The sequence below is a fragment of the Mobula hypostoma genome, chromosome 19 (genome assembly GCF_963921235.1).
Source record: "Mobula hypostoma chromosome 19, sMobHyp1.1, whole genome shotgun sequence".
NCBI lineage: Eukaryota > Metazoa > Chordata > Chondrichthyes > Myliobatiformes > Myliobatidae > Mobula > Mobula hypostoma.
This window is the reverse complement of record NC_086115.1, coordinates 21,921,000-21,940,337: the sequence shown is the minus strand read 5'-3', so window position 1 is coordinate 21,940,337 and position 19,338 is coordinate 21,921,000. Positions and strand designations below refer to the sequence as shown.

Genomic DNA, 19,338 nt, shown 5'->3' with positions numbered 1-19,338 from the left:
GGTTTTCCATTTCCTAGCTGCTTATTTCCCCTGGGTGAAGTATCCTTCCTCTTTTATTCATTTTTCAGAATGTGGGCATCATTGCTCAACCCCACCTTCTCAAGAAAAGATGGTGGTGACCCGTTTCCTTCAACCACATTTGTTCCCCTAGGGAAGGGAAGGGAATTCCAGGATTGAGGAGATTGGGATTGTGTTAATTTTGGAAGGGAACCTTCAGTGGTGTTCCAGCTTGACTGTTGTCTTTGCCCTTCGTAGCGATAGACCTTTGGGAGTTACTTTCCGTGTCACCTAAACAGATAACTTCATAGAATAGAACAGTGCAAAGTTAGGCCCTTCGCCCCCAGTGTTGTGCCAAACTAATTAAGCTAGTAATTCCTAATTAAACTAATCCCATACTGACTGTACATGGTCTATATCCCTCCATTCTCTGCACATAAGAGCCTCTTAAATATCTCTATCATATGTCTTTACCAAAATGGTTGTTGCAACGCATCTAGTGTGTAGTAGGTAGTGTTTGTCGCTCTCACTTTCAGTTTCCACTGTTGGCTGGCAGTCTTGCAAAAAGCCGAATGTGTAAGTCTCTACCTACCAGTACACATAACCTCTCCAACAGCAAGCCTCATATAATGCCTGCTCACTGGTGACACATGGAAACTGAACTCCTTTTGGACTCAGGCTGAACTACAGAGTACTGGCAGGAGGTCTGGCCCCTGCACATGTAGCACACAAGCCCACCATCCAGGTGTTTGTGAACTAGATCCCCAGCTATGGGTAAATAGCCCCACTGCCTCATGGGCAACCTCAAGAGATGAAGACTATGGGAGTAAACCCAGACAGCAAATCCGGAGTGGAGCCCCTAAGGCGACTGGACATCATTGAACATCATTCTGTCAGCTCAGCTGGTGCGAAATGTAGTGCTTCATAAGCTTTCCTTTGGACTACACTGGTGAGGCCGAGAGGGGGATCGTGACAACTGGGCACCTTAGGATCTCCATACCGTCTGCCCAGGCTTTTGATGATGATGATCATCGCCCATTGGCCTTCAAGACAGACGGATGCCAACCACCACTATGTCTTCACCATCACCCCCTGACAGTGCATTTCAGGCACGTTCTACTCTGCTTAAAAATAAAACTTGCCCTTTGTATATCTCCTTTGAGCTTCCCACTCTTGCCTTAAATGCATGCCCTCTAATATTAGACATTTCAACCTTGGGGAGAAAGTTCTCCATGTACACCTCTCACAGTTTTATAAACCTCTATCAGGTTGCGCTCAGCCACTGCTACACCTGAGAAAACAACCCTAGTTTGTCCGACCTCCCTTTATAGCCCATGCCAAAAATGAATGCAATACTCCAGATGTGGCCTATGCTGAATTTTTAAAAGATGCAACGTAGCTTCCTCACTCTTGAATTCATTGCCTCAATTAATAAAGGGAAGCATGCTATATGTCTCTACCACTCTTTCAGCCTGTGTGGCCAATTTTAGGGAGGTGTGGACTTGGATCACTCTATGTCAGTGCTGTTAAGGGTCATACCATTAACTGTGTACTTTTTGCATTTGCTCTTCTGAAGTACAGCACTCCCACTTGCCTGGATGAAACTCTCATCTGCCATTTATTGACCTATACTTGCATCTGGTTTGTATCCCACTGTATCCTTTGGCATTCTTCTACACTATTCATGATGCCACCAATCATGGTGTTATTTGTAAGCTGACTAGCTCACCCATCCATGTTTTTATCCAAGCCATTCTTATGTATCATAAGCTACAGATTTCTCCATTTGGAATCCTGTTGAACCCTGATCGTCACAGACCTCAAGCCAGAATAAGACATCACCCACTACCCTCAATCTCCAATGGGCAACCCAATTCTGAGTCCAAATGGCTGAGTCACCGTGAATCAGTGTGTGTTGAAGATGGTATACAATGCAGCCAATATGGTTATTATTGTAGTGGATGTCTTAACAATGCTCAGTTTTGCTGTGAATGCAGTTCATTTAGCGCAATGGTTGTGGAGGAAGGGCATGTGATGAGCACAAGGAGCATCAGAATACAGGCTGATCTAGCCCTTTGTTTCTACTTTTACTACTACAATTGTTGTATGAATTTCGAACAAGTAGATTGGAAAGATTGTAAAAAAAGAATGTTTCAAGAGGGTATGTAGATGAGCCACTGCCTTAAACTGCTTTGGTCATTCTAGTGAAGGGCAGGGAGTTCCATATTAAAGGAATTCTGGTAGTTTTCCACATCACGATAACGTGCACTTCTGTGTTTTGGAAGGGAACCCGCTAGTAATGTTCAGGTGAAGCATCTGCTGATTAGGGAGAGAAAAGTGAAATAGGTTTATTCCTTCCTTCTTCCCTCTACTCCCCCCCCCTCCCCCGCCCACATTGCTTTGCTCACCATCACAACACAGCTTTTCATCCTGGGTGTGAAAGCCCATTTCTCACAAAGCATTAAAGCTTGTATCCTAGTTTCTGATTCATCATGGTTTTGTCACTCAATGCATCATAAAATGATTTGACCCATTGAGAGGCTGGCATTTCTTTGTGAAGCAACCTTGACAGTCCTATTCCTCTGCTGTATGTCCATGACCACGTAGAATATTTTCACGTGAGACTTTATATTCAATTTTCCTTCAAAAGCCCTGATTGATTCTCCACTCACCATTTGTCTAATGAGAATAATATCACTTCTGATTCCACAATACCCATAATTGATCTGTGAAGTTCCCATTTTGTTCCATCACAAGGCATCTTGTACAGGTACTTTTCTCCTTCCTTTTGGTTTTGTTACAGCGAGCTGAAACCGCGAATACCTGACAACCAGTCCCAGGCTGCGTTTCATTGATTGGTCATTGTTCCTGTCAATATCTTGAATGTTCTTCAGTAAACCATTTAAATAGTTGTGCTTGGCAATGTACTGTTGAGTTTTTGAGTTTTTGTAGTTACATGGTCTTACTGAATGAAGGTTTATTTTGTATTCGGGCTTTGTTCTGTCTCTTGGCTTCAGATTTCATTAGTACTTATAGGCAAGTAAACACAACAAACTGGTTACAAGGTGCTTTATTGGCAAATTTCAGCAGAATGCTTGCACATAATTTTACCACAGCAGCAAGCTCTATTTGAGGCTGAAGTTAATTGCAACCTTGACCAGCAGGTTATCAGTGAGTCCAATGACATCAGTGTCAAACACTGAAACTCGTGCGAGTCAGTTGTTGCATGCATTATCAACTTCCAGGTCAATGCTGCTTCAGGAGTTACATTTGAATAGTAGTTCAAACATTACAAACGTATATTTCGGGCCGAGTTCAGTAAAGACGACTTCTGCCTAAGAACCCATGTGAGCTATTGTTTGACAGCTGACAAGCATTTTTGGAGAGCAGTCATCCCTCTTCAGTGTTCGCTACCATTGCCTAAAACTCGTTCAACATGACGCTATTGACTTCATTGCATATGGCAGTTTTATCAATCGTGAATGTGAAAAGTTCAAGCTGGGTAACAGTTCAGATGTCTGATTTTTTTATTGGTGGACTTCTGGCACCTGGCGATGCCGACATTGGCAAACGGCTTCTGACCAGACCAGAGCAAGATCCTGATGTAACCCTACAAGTGTTCACCGCAACTTGAAATATGATTCCAACCTGGTCAGACAAGACCATGTCAATGCAGTTTCCAGTTGCCCAGACATCATCACTGAGCAGGTCTCCAAGCAGCTAGACACAGCTTGTTGGAATTGTTGTACTTGGAATTACACAAGAAACTGCCAGTGCAAGAAACACGTGCAGCAAATGCCAACGCTGAGGCCAAAACTTTTTCTATCCTTCACTGTCTTCAGGTCAAGTGAAACACAAGTACAAGACATTTCAAAAGCCATCAAAATCTACAAGAAGTCTAATGGTCACATTCAAAGTTAACAGGAGACAGTACATCAACGTATTTGTTAACAATCAGCTGGTTAAGCTCAGACATCACCAAATGCACATGGCGGGCACTTGTGTCCCCACCGGTCAAGTTAACTCATCACTCCGCTTGCAGTTTATCAGGTAGAACCCTTCAGCTGATTGGTAAACTGCACTGCATGGTGTTACCATTCCATCAGCCTCTTCCCATTTTTTCTTTGCCTGTTTGCTGTCTTACAGTTTGTTACTGTGTAAAGTACTCAGAAAATGTAGAAATGCTAACTGTCTCCTTTGACTGAATTAGTGAAAGTGTGAGCAGTTGGGATTTTATAATATAAAACCAAAAGACTTGATGTATTATAATTGCTGCTGTGCTTAATCTTCCACCAAACCAATGTGGACTCTGACCTAAGACATGAATTTATAAGGTGTTTTTCGCCATATTGTGAGATTTCACAGGTAATGATGTATAAGAAAACCACTGTTATTTACTTTACACAGTTCCAAGTAACATCACTAGCAGATAATCTGATTTTAGATGGTGGAAGATAAATGTATATGAGAACAAGTATTCTTCAGTAGTCAAAACCTTGGTTTAGCATTTTTCTCATAAGTGGCACATCCAGTGGAACAGCACTGATGCTGCACCATTGTGTCAGTGTGGAGTTTTTCTTGAGTGCTTGCTTTGGATTTGTGTGTACAATCCTGTGACTGAGCTAGGACAGTGAGATTCAATGGTGTGAATATTCTGTGAAAAATGGTTAATAACCCTCGAGGAATGTATTAGTGTTCCACATAGTTTAAAGTTAGACTAATCAGAAGCCTACTAGATTAACTTGTTCTGCAAGATATTCCTGGAATGTGTATTAGATGATAATTCTACCTGTTTTTAATTTCACAGGAGATTTATCCTGGTCAATTCCAGCCATCACTTTGTCACAAATTTATAGCCTTGCTGGATAAACAAGAGAGACTACTTCGGAATTACACCCAGAACATAGATACCCTGGAGCAGGTTGCTGGCATTCGTAGGATTGTTGAGTGCCATGGTTAGTAGTGGATAATATCTGGATTAAAACAACTGAACGTGTTTTCCTTCTCATTAAACTATTACATATTTTAATATGGGTTTCTGTCTTGGTGTTCAAAATCTAACCGAAAATACTGGTTGGAGTACATATGATTTATTTTAACATGTGCTGACTAAGATTTTTCTGTTCAGGTATATGGTTACCTGGCTTCATTTATTGCACTGTGTTTAAAGGCTGGTATTTTATAAGAATTGGGCATGCATGCCCCTGTTTCTCTGGGGGGAGGGTTCAGTGGGGAAGATGAGATAATTGTGGATCCACATTGTTTCCTAATGAATGGTCTAACACGGCTTGGTTTCTTTGCACTTAGATGTTGTATAATATGCTGAATATGTCCTGCATCTTCTGTTTTTATTCCAAACGTAATTTTGGAGTGCAAGGCAAGATAAGTCGTGATGTGCTCTCAAGTTAAACTCAGCAGAGTTCATAGCTTGCCAAAGGAGAGTCAGCGGCAGGATTTTATTTTGTCTTTTTAAAACAATTTTCTTACTTGGGGAGGAATTTTGTATATTTCTGGGAAGCTGATGTACATTCTAGAAAAAATGGATACTGGCCAACCTTTCTGGGATACTATCAGATTTATTTAAAGCTTTGGACTTCCTTTCTATTCCTTTTAAAATTACTGTTAGTAATTTTTCTCTTGAACAATAAACGTTATGGTTTTACTGTTATCTGAAATTTTTATTTAGGTTCATTTGCGATGGCTTCTTGTCTGATGTGCAAATACAAGGTTGATTGTGAAGCAATTAGGGAAGAAGTATTCAATCAGGTAATTTGTTTCTGAAGTGAGGGAATTGAAATCACCAGTCTATTGCCTGTTGAATCAGGAATTGTTTTCCTTTTGCTGTACTGATGATGAAGAAGAAGAAGATGGGAACTGATGTGTGTTGTTTCTTGTCACAGAGCTGGAGTAGGCTGCCTGATTTCATCATGCAATGTGTGTAGTTCTTATATTAACTACTGGGAGATGTGCAAGTCTCCATTGGATAATGCATTCAATTAATCCTGTACTTTAGGGATTCAGTAAATATGGATGCTAGTGGATGATGGGGGCCAAAGAGCTGCATTTTACCCAAATTAGTGGACTGCTCTGATACACTATTTGTGGTGGCTGCCTGAATTTTACATTCAGATGGCCAGTACTGTAGCATAGCATGATTGCCATGCACCAATTGTTGAAAAATATGTAAATAAGCTGTATGCACAATAGTCTGTGGCACGGAACTAACTAGTGTGCTTTTTTAAGGTTGTTCCCCGTTGTCCAAAGTGCCCGCCGGAAGTTCCTCTTGCCATTATGAAGCCAGATATAGTGTTTTTTGGTGAAAACTTACCTGAGCAATTTCATAGGAGTATGAAGTATGACAAAGATGAAGTTGACCTCCTAATTGTAATTGGATCTTCGTTAAAAGTCCGGCCAGTAGCTCTCATACCAAGTAAGAATCCTAACCTAGTAATTCATCTTATAGGATATACCACAAATAATTTGATGCAGTATATTAATGTTGTAATGAATATTGGTATCAAGGAACAGTAACAATGTAAAATGTTCCACCTAGCTATCAAAATTATAGTGAGCCAGCATCTTGATTGACAGAATCCAACAAATATTTAATAATATATTCAAATATTGATATTATTAAAGCAATAATGTATGATTTAGTCTTCAGTAATTTCATTTCTTGTTCTTTGAAAGTGCAGACTCACATACTGTGATAAATATTTACTTGTCAAGTATATTGTCTGATGTTGGATGCATGCCACATGCTTTTAATGACTCTTGTTTCAGTCAAAATTTTAAAGCAACTTCTGGAATATGGTGATTGGTGTTTTGGTTTTGTTCTATGAGAGAGAATTTTTTTTGAAATGTGCGTATGCTCGGTGAGGCATTAGTTCCAGCTATGACTAAAGGTAAAACTTGTCCTGATTTCACCACATATGGTTATCAGCCAGCATTGTGCATGAACAAGAGCTCCATTCTTGCTGACCCTGCAGACTGAATCAGTCCAAGTGAAATGAATCAAACTGTGACTCCTGCACATCTAAAATAGTATGGAATAAGGATTACATTTTGTTCATTTTTGACTCAATATTCTGTACCATGTTAAGGAAATATCAGGATAAAATATCAGTGCCTTGGGGGATGATGTGAGGTGAATGCGAGAGGTCCCGGTTCAAATCCCGGATGAGCCCCCAAATGTAGCCCCCGGTAAGCTTCAGGCTCGCTCAACTTGCTTTCGTCTAGGGGAAGCAGCCTTCGGCTCCGCCAAACTGGATAATTAAGTTTGTGTGGATGCTGTGTGATGTACCCCATCCCGACAAATAACAGACAATACACCATATACAGTTAAATGATTACAATTTATAGATATTACTGAACTATGTAATTAATAGAGATAAAATATAAAAGAAAAGTAGAAGGTGCCAAACTTATCGAAGTTCAACCTCTTCATGCACAACAGTTGGAGCTCTAGTAACGGGGTCGGCTTTCCACCATTCGCTCCCCTCGGACCACCTCGACCCGCCACCTGGGACCAACCACGGTGGTCGACCAGACGCTCCACACAAGTCTGTCTTCGTCTCCTCTCCTTGCCAAAGACCCTGGACCTCGGACTCCGGCTCGGGGTCCGCCCCGTTGGCCAGCTCACAGCATCGCGTCCACTCTCTCTCTCTTCATCGCGCCTTCTGTCCAAAAACCTTGCGCATACAATAGGTTACAGACACACAAGAAAGAATAACATCTATCCCAATTGGTTAGCAACTGAATACAACTTCCTCTGTAACCCAAACAAGCTGCTAGCGAGAGAACTTTCTCAGCAGTTAACATAACAAAGAAGCCATTTTAATTAGCCTACACAGTAACATAAAAGAAGAAACCCCTTACATCAGCAAAACTATTGCACATTTATTTTGGCTTTAAAATCAAGGTTATTTGTACGTAACTTGTTCATTAAACTACTTTAGTCTGAAGTTGGAATTCCAAATATCTAAGTAAATGCGGGTGCTGGAACCCTTCAAATAAAAAATAGAGCTGGAAATATCAAGGATGTCAATCAGTGCATATCGAAACCAATTAAAATTTGAAGTATAGCAACTTACAAAATCAAGCACGGAGATTAAAACCAATTCATACATTTAAAGAACTCCGCAGAAAAATATAGGGAATTAGGGACAGTTTCATGAAAGTAGTGTAATCAAGATACAGCCCATTCTAAGAATTGTGTGTACACGCTTGAAGTATCAGATCTTACTAAACAATGAAACGAGTAGGAAAGTTGTTCGGGAAATGGCTGTTCATCAGCTGGCATCAATGTTCTTTTACCATAAATTCCTGGGATTCAGAACCTGTGCATTTAGAAATGCTGACGTTTCAGTGCATGGTGATTATTTTGAACAGCTTAATGCACTATTCTATATTTTAACATGCAAGTGTTATTTACCCCAATCCTATTTTAATGGATGATTTATTTTCAGGTTCTATACCCCATCATGTGCCTCAGGTGCTGATCAATAGGGAACCCTTGAACCATCTTAATTTTGATGTGGAGCTTTTGGGTGATTGCGATGTTGTCATTAATGAGCTGTTTCATCGTTTGGGTGGAGAGTTTGAAGAGCTTTGTGGCAATCCAGTCAAACTTACAGAAATCACAGAAAAACCCCCTCGAATTCAAAAAGAATTAAAATATCAACCTTGTGATCTCCCTCCTACTCCGCCAGTTTTAATAGAAGATTCTAGTTCATGTGAGCAAGAAATGGAAAACTGCAAGTCAGCAACAAGTAAAGATTCCGCAGATACAAGTTGTGAGCCTGTTGTGGAACCTACAACAAGTTGTACAAAGGAAAACACGGCAGAATCTGAATCAGAAACAGTTCACGTAAAGGAGAGTACAGCTGCTGTGGCAGACACCTCTGGGGATTGTGGCAGTGATCAGCATATTACTCCGGCTCCTGAAAGTTGCCCGGACAGTGAGCATCATGTTCCAAGTGACATAAGAAATGCCAAGGAAACTCTCAAAAAGATCTGGAGCAGCAGATTTCCAAAAGAACAAATCAGCAAGCGATTGTCTGGTAAGACAATATTGTACATGTAATCCTGAATTTACATTTTGTGTGTGGCTAAGTGCTAATAGATTTTAGAGCATAGATGCCAATGACTTCTCAATTAAGTGATCGTGTGAATGCTTGATGGTCAAAAAGCCATTACGCATACAGGTTGGAGTACATTTAGAAAGGTTACCCCAACATGCTGCTTCTATACAGTACTGTACTTCATGATGGACCCTTATTGAGTGCAGCAATCCAAAGGAGTGGTAGTTGTAGTGCAGACAATATTATTGCATGAGTTCTTCATGCACATTGATGTGAAATACTTTGTAATTGGGAATGTTAATGTGTTTGAGATCAGATTATTTGGGAAGGATAATGGTGAAATTCAGCATCCCCGGGAAAGTAACCACATTTGGGACTAGGCTGGTGGATTGCTCAGCAAATTGTTTCCCCTGAACTCTGTGTGTGTGTGTAAGTTGTGTGAAATGAAAGATTGATTTATAGCACCCTTAGTGCAACTGTTTTGTCTGTTTTCAACTTTTTCTGTTTTATTTCCCATTCCCTAACTTCTACCAGGACCACTGACTACTCCTTCCTGTTCTGTTCACTTCTTGCTAGCTAGAGGACAGAAAATATTTCTAAGGCCATAGGCTCTTAAAAATGACAATAAAGAACTATGGGCAGAGAGCTTTGTTGTACTATTCCCTCTGAAGTTGGCATTATTTACTTGGTGTCGGCTTTGTTCTTGGTTGAGTCTACAGTCAAAATCTTGATTGATACTCGTACGTGCACATCTTTGAATCCTGCTGGGAATCTGACTACAGCTAGGATGCATCCCAGCTCAAGGAAATGGATTGGGTTTAAGGCAGATGCAGAGGTAAAATAAGGAATAATTATCAGCCTTCTCCCTTTACCAAGTCCTCCTAACCTGCCTGTCTTGAACACTGCTCTGCTTGGCTGTCATGATCGCTGCTTTGACTCTAGCAGAGTGTTTTATCCACAGTTAGTTGTGATTAATTTGTGTACAGAAGTTCATGGGTATTCTGTTGTTAGTCATGTTCAATCAATATTTCCTCTTTATTCCTCTATCACTTGGTCCCAAATGCCATGCAGAACAAGGGATTGAGTTAGTTTGATCCAGCTATGGTGAATCTAGTTCCAGGAGCAGATTGATAAGGGTGAGTTTTAAGATGTTGAGATGCTGGTACTGTTGCTCAAGGCTGCTGATTTTAGGGGTTTTAACATGGCTGTTAAATGCAATCTGTCTAGATGTGGATTAACACTCGGCGTCTCTGCTATGAATATGTATCTCCACCACACCATTCTCTCCCCAAATCAGGATCAGAGACCCTGTTCCTTCCATTTGTTAGGCCTGTGACCCCCTCAGCACCCCCCACCCTTAAAATTCAGCCAAAGGGTGTGAGATTCCAAATTCCAGAGGAGCTCGGGGTTATACTGCTGGTTCAGCATCTGGACAAATCTGAAGGCTGAAGAGAAAACAAGGCTTTCTTTCCTCCCACAGATGAAGCGTAATCCACTGAGCTTGTCTGGCTTATTGTTTGTTACCCTCCTACCAACCTGCAAGAGTGATGTGGTCATTTGAACAAGAAGTAGGTTGGCTAATCCAGCCCAATGTCTTGAATCTTGACAGCCATTATTAAATACTCACATTCATGTTTCTAGCAGTAGATACTCTTAAGAGTGGAGACCTCATTAGTTAACCTTATACTTCTTCTGCCCAAAAGACAGGGGCCAATCTGTTGAGATGGGGCAGCTCAGCAAGGCTGAGATTACTTGTATAGGTCTGGTTGTATGTTGGCTTTACTGATGAACGAACGCTGGACTTTGATCAGTGATAATTGATTACAAACTGCCCAGTAAAGGGATAATGGGAAAGAAAGAATATCAGCTATTGCTTAAAGTGAACACTTTTAGCTGAGTGGACTTCTGAGGTACTCTTTTTTTAATTGTTTGTAATCAAGGGAAGCCCATCAACTGAGAAAACTGTACAGATAGAAATGAAGTCATGCATTGGTTTGCCCTGTGTTGCTAAGTCCAGAGAAGTTAGTTGGAGATTGATAAGGTTATTGCACTGTTTCTTCATGCAGTTCAGTTTATCCACCCGTGGATGAGAACTACAGATTATAAACAAATAAAACTGCATAGATTATTGTAAGCTGTCTGCTCCTTGTTCAACTTGTCCACAGTACACACATTACCAAGGTTATTCAGAGATAAGTGATGCTGGATCCTGATGCTTTTGTGATCCAGTATTCTTCAGAAGTCAAGAATTTAGGCATAAAGCTTGTTTATGATCGTTTTATTAAATGTTACAAGAGCGGTAAATGAGCTAGTAAAGGGAGCCAAGAGAATAACCTAAAGACAAAGGAAAAATAATTGTGGTCATCTCGCACTCAAACTAATGAAGATAGTATATGGTGTGACATATACGTACAGTTAACCTATAAAATAGCCAGATTCAAGTGGCATGACACCGACAGCAGTAAACTAAGAAGCTTCTAGAATAATGCATAAGCAACTGTATCATGCTGGAAAATTCATAGAACGATTACGCGTACAGAGCTGATTACATAAAAATACAAGCAAACAGGGAAGTTCAACTACCAAGAAAAGTAGCAATTCTACACCACAACCCAACAGATGGAAAATCCCACCACCTTCTCCTCTGTGTTCCTAAGGTTGAAGACAGGGTATCTGTCCAGCTATCTCAGCTGTATATTAATAACTATGACAGCTGGTTGAACTTAGTCTGAAGCATGCCATAGGATCACAAGAAGAGTTAACCCATTACATCTATTCCCGGATGCACTCAGAGCACAATCAATCTGTACTACAAATTCTAATGATTAAATCGAAGCAGTGGAAACACATTGATTTAAACTACATTAATTGCCTCTACAGTGCCAAAGTTTAATGTATAGTTAAGCCATGTAGTAAAGAAATGAAAAGCAATGCATAATCAAGCTAAATTAACATACTAAGAAAGTGTTTAAGTCTGGTTACCAAGGAGAGCTATTAAAAATAAGCTTCAGGGAGGCAAAACATCACATCTTCATGCATGCCTGAAAGTTCAAAGTAAATTTATACTCAAAGTACATATAGGTCACCAAATACAACCCTGAGTAAATACAAAGAAACACAATAGAATCAATGAAAAACTGCACACAAGACACATAACAACCAATGTGCAAGAAACAACAAACTGCAAATACAAAAATAAATAAACAATAAATATTGAGAACATAAGACGTAGTCCTTGAAAATGAGTCCATGAGTTGTGGGAATAGTTCAGTGTTGGGGTAAGTGAGGCTGAGTGAAGTTATCCCTCTAGTTCAAGAGCTGGATATTTGTGGGGTAATAACTGTTCCTGAATCTGTTGGTGTGGGTCCTGAGGCTCCTGATGTCAGCAGTGAGAAGAGAGCATGGCCTGGATGGTGGGAGGGTCCTTGATGATGCACACTGCTTTCCTGAGAAAGCCCCATTTGTAGATGTGCTCAGTAGTAGGGAGGGTTTTACCTGTGATGGACTAAGCTGTATCCACTATTTTTGTTGGCTTTTCCTTTCAAGGACTTTGGTGTTTCCATACTTAGCCATGATGCAACCAGTTAGTATACTCTCTGCTGCACATCCATAGGTATTCCCAAAGTTTTAGATGAGGTGCTGAATCTTTGCAAACTTCTAAGAAAGTAGAGGTGCTCCCATGCTTTCTTTGGAATGGCACTTAAATGCTGGACTTAGGACAGATCCTCTGAAATGATGATGCTGAGGAAATTAAGTTGCTGACCCTCTCCACCTCTGATCCCCGATGAGGACTGGCGCATGACCACTGTTTTCCTCCTCCTATAGTCAATAATCAGCTCCTTGATCTTGCTGACATTGAGTGAGAGGTTGTTTCTGTGGCACCACTCAGCCAGATTTTCAATTACCCTTCTATATGCTGATTCATCACCACTTCTGATTTGGCCAATGACAGTGGTGTCACCAGCAAACTTGAGTATGGCATTGGAGCACAAATATAAAGTGAGTTGAGGAAGAGGTTAAGCGCGCAGCCTTGTGGTGCAGCTGTGCTGATGGAGATTGTGGAGGAGATGTTGCCAATTTGTACTAACAAGGGGTCTGCAAGTGAGGAAATAGAGGATCCAATTGCACAAGGTGGTCTTGACACCTAGGTCTTGGAGCTTATTACATAGAAAAACCTACAGCACACTACAGGCCCTTCGGCGCACTATGCTGTGCTGAACATGTACTTTAGAAATTACCTAGGGTTACCCATAGCCCGCTATTTTTCTAAGCCTCTGACTATCCATATGATCAATGTCTCTCATCATCTTATACACCTCTATCAGATTACATCTCATCCTTCGCCGCTCAAAGGAGAAAAGGCCAAGTTCACTTAACCTATTCTCAAAAGGCATGCTCCCCAATCAAGGCAACATCCTTGTAAATCTCCTCTGCACCCTTTCTATAGTTTCCATATCCTTCCTGTAGTGAGGTGACCAGAACTGAGCACAGTACTCCCAAGTGGCATCTGACCAGGGTCCTATACAGCTGTAACATTGCCTCTTGGCTCTTAAACTCACAATTGATGAAGGCCAAAGCAGCATATGCCTTCTTAACCACAGAGTCAACCTGTGCAGCAGCTTTGAGTGTCCTATGGACTCGGACCCCACGATCCCTCTGATCCTCCACACTGCCAAGAGTCTTACCATTAATACTGTATTTTGCCATCATATTTGACCTACCAAAATGAACCACCTCACACTTATCTGGGTTGAACTCCATCTGCCACTTCTCAACCCAGTTTTGCATCCTATCGATATCCTGCTGTAACCTCTGACAGCCCTCCACACTATCCACAACACCCCCCAACCTTTGTGTCATCACCAAATTTCTAACCCATCCCTCCACTTCCTCATCCAGGTCATTTATAAAAATCACGAAAAGAAGGGGTCCCAGAACAGATCCCTGAGGCACACCGCTGGTCACCGACCTCCATGCACAATATGACTCATCTACAACCACTCTTTGCCTTCTGTGAGCAAGCCATTTCTGGATCCACAAAGAAAGGTTGCCTTGGATCCCATGACTCCTTACTTTCTCAATAAACCTTGCATAGGGTACCTTGTCAAATACCTTGCTGAAATCCATATACACTACATCTACTGCTCTACCTTCATCAGTGTGTTAAGTCACATCCTCAAAAAATTCGATCAGGCTCATAAAGCACGACCTGCCTTTGACAAAGCCATGCTGACTATTCCTAATCATATTATACCCCTCCAAATGTTCATAAATCCTGCCCCTCAGGATCTTCTCCATCCACTTACCAACCAATAAAGTAAGATTCATTGGTCTATAATTTCCTGGGCTTTCTCTACTCCCTTTCTTGAATAAGGGGACAACACCTGCAACGCTCCAATCCTCCAGAACCTCTCCTGTCCCCATTGATGATGCAAAGATCATTGCCAGAGGCTCAGCAATCTCCTCCCTCACCTCCCACAGTAGCCTGGGATACATCTCATCCGGTCGTGGAGACTTATACAACTTGATGCTTTCCAAAAGCTCCAGCACATCCTCTTTCTTAATGTCTATATGTTCAAGCTTTTCAATCCACTATAAGTCATCCCTGCAATCACCAAGATCCTTTTCCGTAGTGAATACTGAAGCAAAGTATTCATTAAGTATCTCTGCTATCCCCTCTAGTTCCATACACACTTTTCCACTGTCACACTTGATTGGTCCTATTCTCTCACATCCTATCCTCTTGCTCTTCACATACTTGTAGAATGCCTTGTGGTTTCCTGAATCCTGTCCACTAAGGCCATCTCATGGCCCCTTCTAGCTCTCCTAATTTCATTCTTAAGCTCCTTCCTGCTACCCTTATAATCTTCTAGATTTCTATCATTACTTAGTTTTTTGAACCTTTCGTAAGCTTTTCTTCTTGACTAGATTTTCAACAGATTTTGTACACCACGGTTCCTGTACCCTACCATCCTTTCCTTGTCTCATTGGAACGTACCCATGGAGAATGCCATGCAGATATCCCCTGAATATTTGCCACATTTCTTCCGTACATTTCCTTGAAAACATCTGTTCCCAATTTATGCTTCCAAGTTTCTGCCTGATAGCTTCATATTTCCCCTTACTCCAATTAAACACTTTCCTAACTAGTCTGTTCCTATCCCTCTCCAAAGCTAAGGTAAAGGAGATAGAATTGTGATCACTATCTCCAAAATGCTCTCCCGTTGAGAGACCTGACAACTGACCAGGTTTATTTCCCAATACCAGATCAAGTACAGCTTTTCCTCTTGTAGGCTTATCTACATATTGTTTCAGGAAACCTTCCTGAACACAGCTAACAAACTCCACCCCATCTAAACCCCTTGCACTAGGGAGATGCCAATCAATATTCAGGATATTAAAATCTCCCACCACAACAACCCTGTTATTATTACACCTTTCCAGAATCTGTCTCCCTATCTGCTCCTTGATGTCCCCGTTACTATTGGGTGGTCTTTTAAAAAAACCTAGTAGAGTTATTGACTCCTTCCTGTTTCTAACTTTCACTCACAGAGACTCAGTAGTCAATCCCTTCATGACTTCCTCCTTTTCTGCAGCCGTGACACTATCTCTGATCAGCAGCGCCATGCCTCTTTTGTTTCCCTCCCTGTCCTTTCTGAAACATCTAAAGCCTGGCACTCTTAAGTAACCATTCCTGTCCCTGAGCAATCCAAGTCTATGTAATGGCCACAACATCATAGCTCCAAGTACTGATCTGCGCTCTAAGCTCATCCACTTTGTTCATGATGCTTCTTGCATTAAAATAGACACATCTCAAACCATTGGTCTGAGCACATCCCTTCTCTATCACCTGTCTAACCTCCCTCCCGCAGTATCTGAAGGCTTTCTCAATTTGTGAGCCAACATCCCCTTCTTCTGTCTCTTCAGTTTGGTTGCCACCTCCTAGCAATTCTAGTTTAAACTCTCCCCAGTTGCCTTAGCAAACCTCCCTGCCAGGATATTGGTCCCCCTCGGATTCAAGTGCAGCCCGTCCTTTTTGTACAGGTTCACACCTGCCCCAAAGGAGGTCCCAATGATCCAGAAATCTGAATCTCTGCCCCCTGCTCCAATCCCTCAGCCACGTACTTATCCTCCACCTCACTCTATTCCTATACTCACTGTCGCATGGCACAGGCAGTAATCTGGAGATTACCACCTTTGAGGTCCTGCTTATTGATTAGTTTTGAGGAGATAATAGTAATGAATGCAGAGCTGTTGTCAATGAAGAACACTCTAATTTGTGCATCTGCACTGTCCAAGCGCTGCAAGGTTGAGTGAAGAGCCAATGAGATGGCATCTGCTGTTGCACTGTTGTTACGGTCTATATTCCACTGTCCTGTTATGCACATTAGCCATTTTCAGTTTCTCATTTGTCAATCAGAAATCAGTTCCAATCTGAATAATTTAGATATCTTAATATTTGCCCTTGCCCCTTATGCACTTTTTGGAAAAAAGATTTAATCTCTAAATACTATTTAGTTAAAATAAAGTACGTATTAGTAACTGAATATAGCAAATCTCAGTTAATTTGTCAATCTTCTGACGTGGATGGGAAAAAATTCTGTTAGTTGCGAAGTATATTGTGCTAAACCTTAAATCCAGGTTTATTGGTGACATAATTCTCTGATGTAACAGTAATTGTAAATCACATGTTGTACCACTAGGGTTGCCAACTGTCCAGTATTAGTTGAGACATCCCGTATATTGGGCTAAATTGGTTTGTCCCATACGGGACCGCCCTTGTCCTGTATTTCCCCTGCTAAGATAGAGCGTTCCTATGAAACCTTTCGTAAGCCAAAATGGTGTAAAGCGAAGAAGCAATTACCATTAATTTATATGGGAAAACTTTTTGAGTGTTCCCGGACCCAAAAAATAACCTACCAAATCATACCAAATAGCACATAAAACCTAAAATAACACTAACATATAGTAAAAGCAGGAATGATATGATAAATACACAGCCTATATAAAGTAAAAATAATGTATGTACAGTGTAGTTTCACTTAACAGAATCGGGAAAACCGATATGTAGAAAAAAATCGGCATGTACACGCATGCGCACATCACGTATGGGAACGACGCGCATGCAAACGTCACGCATGCACACACAAGTACCCACACAAGGTTACATGGTCATGGTAGTCTTTCTCGGGGTAAACACAAGTGTCCCGTACTTGACTGCTACTTTTGTCCCTTATTTGGGAGTGAGAAAATTGGCAACCCTATGTACCACACAAGTTTGAATGTTTTCTAGATCTTAACCTCCCAGAGTCATGGACTGTTACAATAGTGAAGCAATTGTGAAAGGAATTTAACACTGCAGTTATCAGCAAGCATTATGTCTTCTGTTTCTAATGGAGGACAGGGCGGGTTTGATGATGGTTGAGCCCAGCAGATTAGTGTGTGACTAATCTTGCGGCTGGAACTAGTTGGCTTCAGCAATCAGAACCATCTTAATTTGTCTGAGACCTGACTGCAGCGATGAAGTGTTGATTGAGTGTCCATTGATTCCCACTCAGTTCGATGCTGCTAGGAAACCTCAAAGACTTGACTGATACCTTAATTTAGATGTTTAGAAGTTGTAATGAGGTCTGGAGTGAATCCAAACTGAATATCTCTTCTTTGGATATTTGTGGGAAACTGCCAATTGTGTTAAAGATTGACTACTCATGGGTTAAATTATAGAACATAGAACATTATAGCACAGTTCTATAGTACTTCAGTATTTCAGCGCACAATATTATGCAAACCTTTTAACCTCTCCTAGGATCAACCTAACCCTTCCCTCCTACATAGTCCTTCATTTATCTACCATCCATGTGCTTATCTAAGAGTTTCTTACATGCTTCTAATATCTCTTTCTCTACCACCACCCCTGGCAGGGCTTTCCACTCACCCACCACTCTCTGTAAAGAACTTGCCTCTAACATCCCCACTATACTTTCCTCCAATTACCTTAAAATTTTGTCCCCTTGTATTAGGCATTTTCACCCTGGGAAGAAGTCTCTGGTTATTCATTCTATTTGCGCCTTTTAACATCTTATACACCTCTATCAAGTCACCTCTTATCCTTATTTGCTTCAAGAGGAAAACCATTGCTTACTCAACCTATCTTAAGACACTCCCTCTAGTCCAATCAGCATCCTGCTAAATCTGCTCTGTACCCTCTGTAAAGCTTCCATATTCTTCCTGTAATGAGGTTACCAGAACTGAATACGATATTGTAAGTGTGGACTAACTATGATTTATAGAGCTGTAACTTTACTTCATGGCCCTTGAACTCATTACACCAACTAATGAAGGCCAACACACCTTACGCCGCCTTAACCACCCTTAACAATTTACACAACAGCTTTGGGGAATCTATGGGCATGGATTCCAAGACACCCCTTTTCCTCCACACTACCAGAAATCCTGCCATTAACCCTGTATTCTGCCTTCAAATTTGACCTTCCAAAAAAAATCGCTTCACTTTTCCAGGTTGAACTCCATGTGCGACTTCTCTACCTCCTTTCAATGTCCCATTGCAACCTGCAACAACCATCCACCAATAACCTTCGTGTTATCTGCAGTCCTTTCAGGTTTACTCTGTGTAAATCAGTATTTGATTATCTGTTACAGAACTTTTCTGTTTTAATGGTTGTGGGATTGCTTTGTAGCATATTGCATCTGCTCTTTAAAGTGAATTTGCTTGTTTTGTAATCTGCGTTCATCACCCTGTTTTGAATATGCCTAATGTTGCTACAATCTACACTATTGAATTAGGGTTGGTCCCCAGTTTGATATTTGCCAACAGTGACAGATGAGGTTACAGACTATGGCAGAATAGAATTCCATTGCTGCTATACTTCAGCACCTCCTGCATACCTAGTTATGTGCTGCCAGATCTGTTGTGAACATAACCTGCTTAGCCTGGTTGGAATGCTGCAAAGTGTGAGAGTGTGAAGCTGGTCTGTATATACTATACTACTGGGTATCATTTTAGTAACTATGCTGAAGCAGTGGACTGCGCTACTCTTATCTCAGTTGTTGACTCTGACCTGGACCATTTGCCCTTCCCAATGTCCTTTTGAGCTGGGTTCAGATCTTCCTCACTCAAGCTTTCCTGTAGGTATTGTGTTGTCTGGGACTGTAGGTGCTTGTGATATTAGATCATTTCTGTCCCCTTTAATTACTTAGTCTCTGTAACTGTGACATTGTGTTTCCCTCCTACCCACTG

General features: G+C 41.1%; 1 protein-coding gene across 5 annotated transcripts in view; it reads left to right on the top strand.

The window, feature by feature from the left end:
• The window catches only part of sirt1 (sirtuin 1), a 40,220-nt gene that overhangs the window by 17,001 nt on the left and 3,881 nt on the right, over positions 1 to 19,338 (top strand). For all 5 annotated transcript variants that reach the window (XM_063071532.1, XM_063071534.1, XM_063071533.1 and 2 more), the window contains 4 exons: positions 4,805 to 4,952; positions 5,684 to 5,763; positions 6,241 to 6,427; positions 8,466 to 9,059. In XM_063071532.1, the coding sequence (XP_062927602.1) occupies positions 4,805 to 4,952; positions 5,684 to 5,763; positions 6,241 to 6,427; positions 8,466 to 9,059 (1,009 nt within the window). The remainder of the gene's footprint in view (positions 1 to 4,804; positions 4,953 to 5,683; positions 5,764 to 6,240; positions 6,428 to 8,465; positions 9,060 to 19,338) is intronic.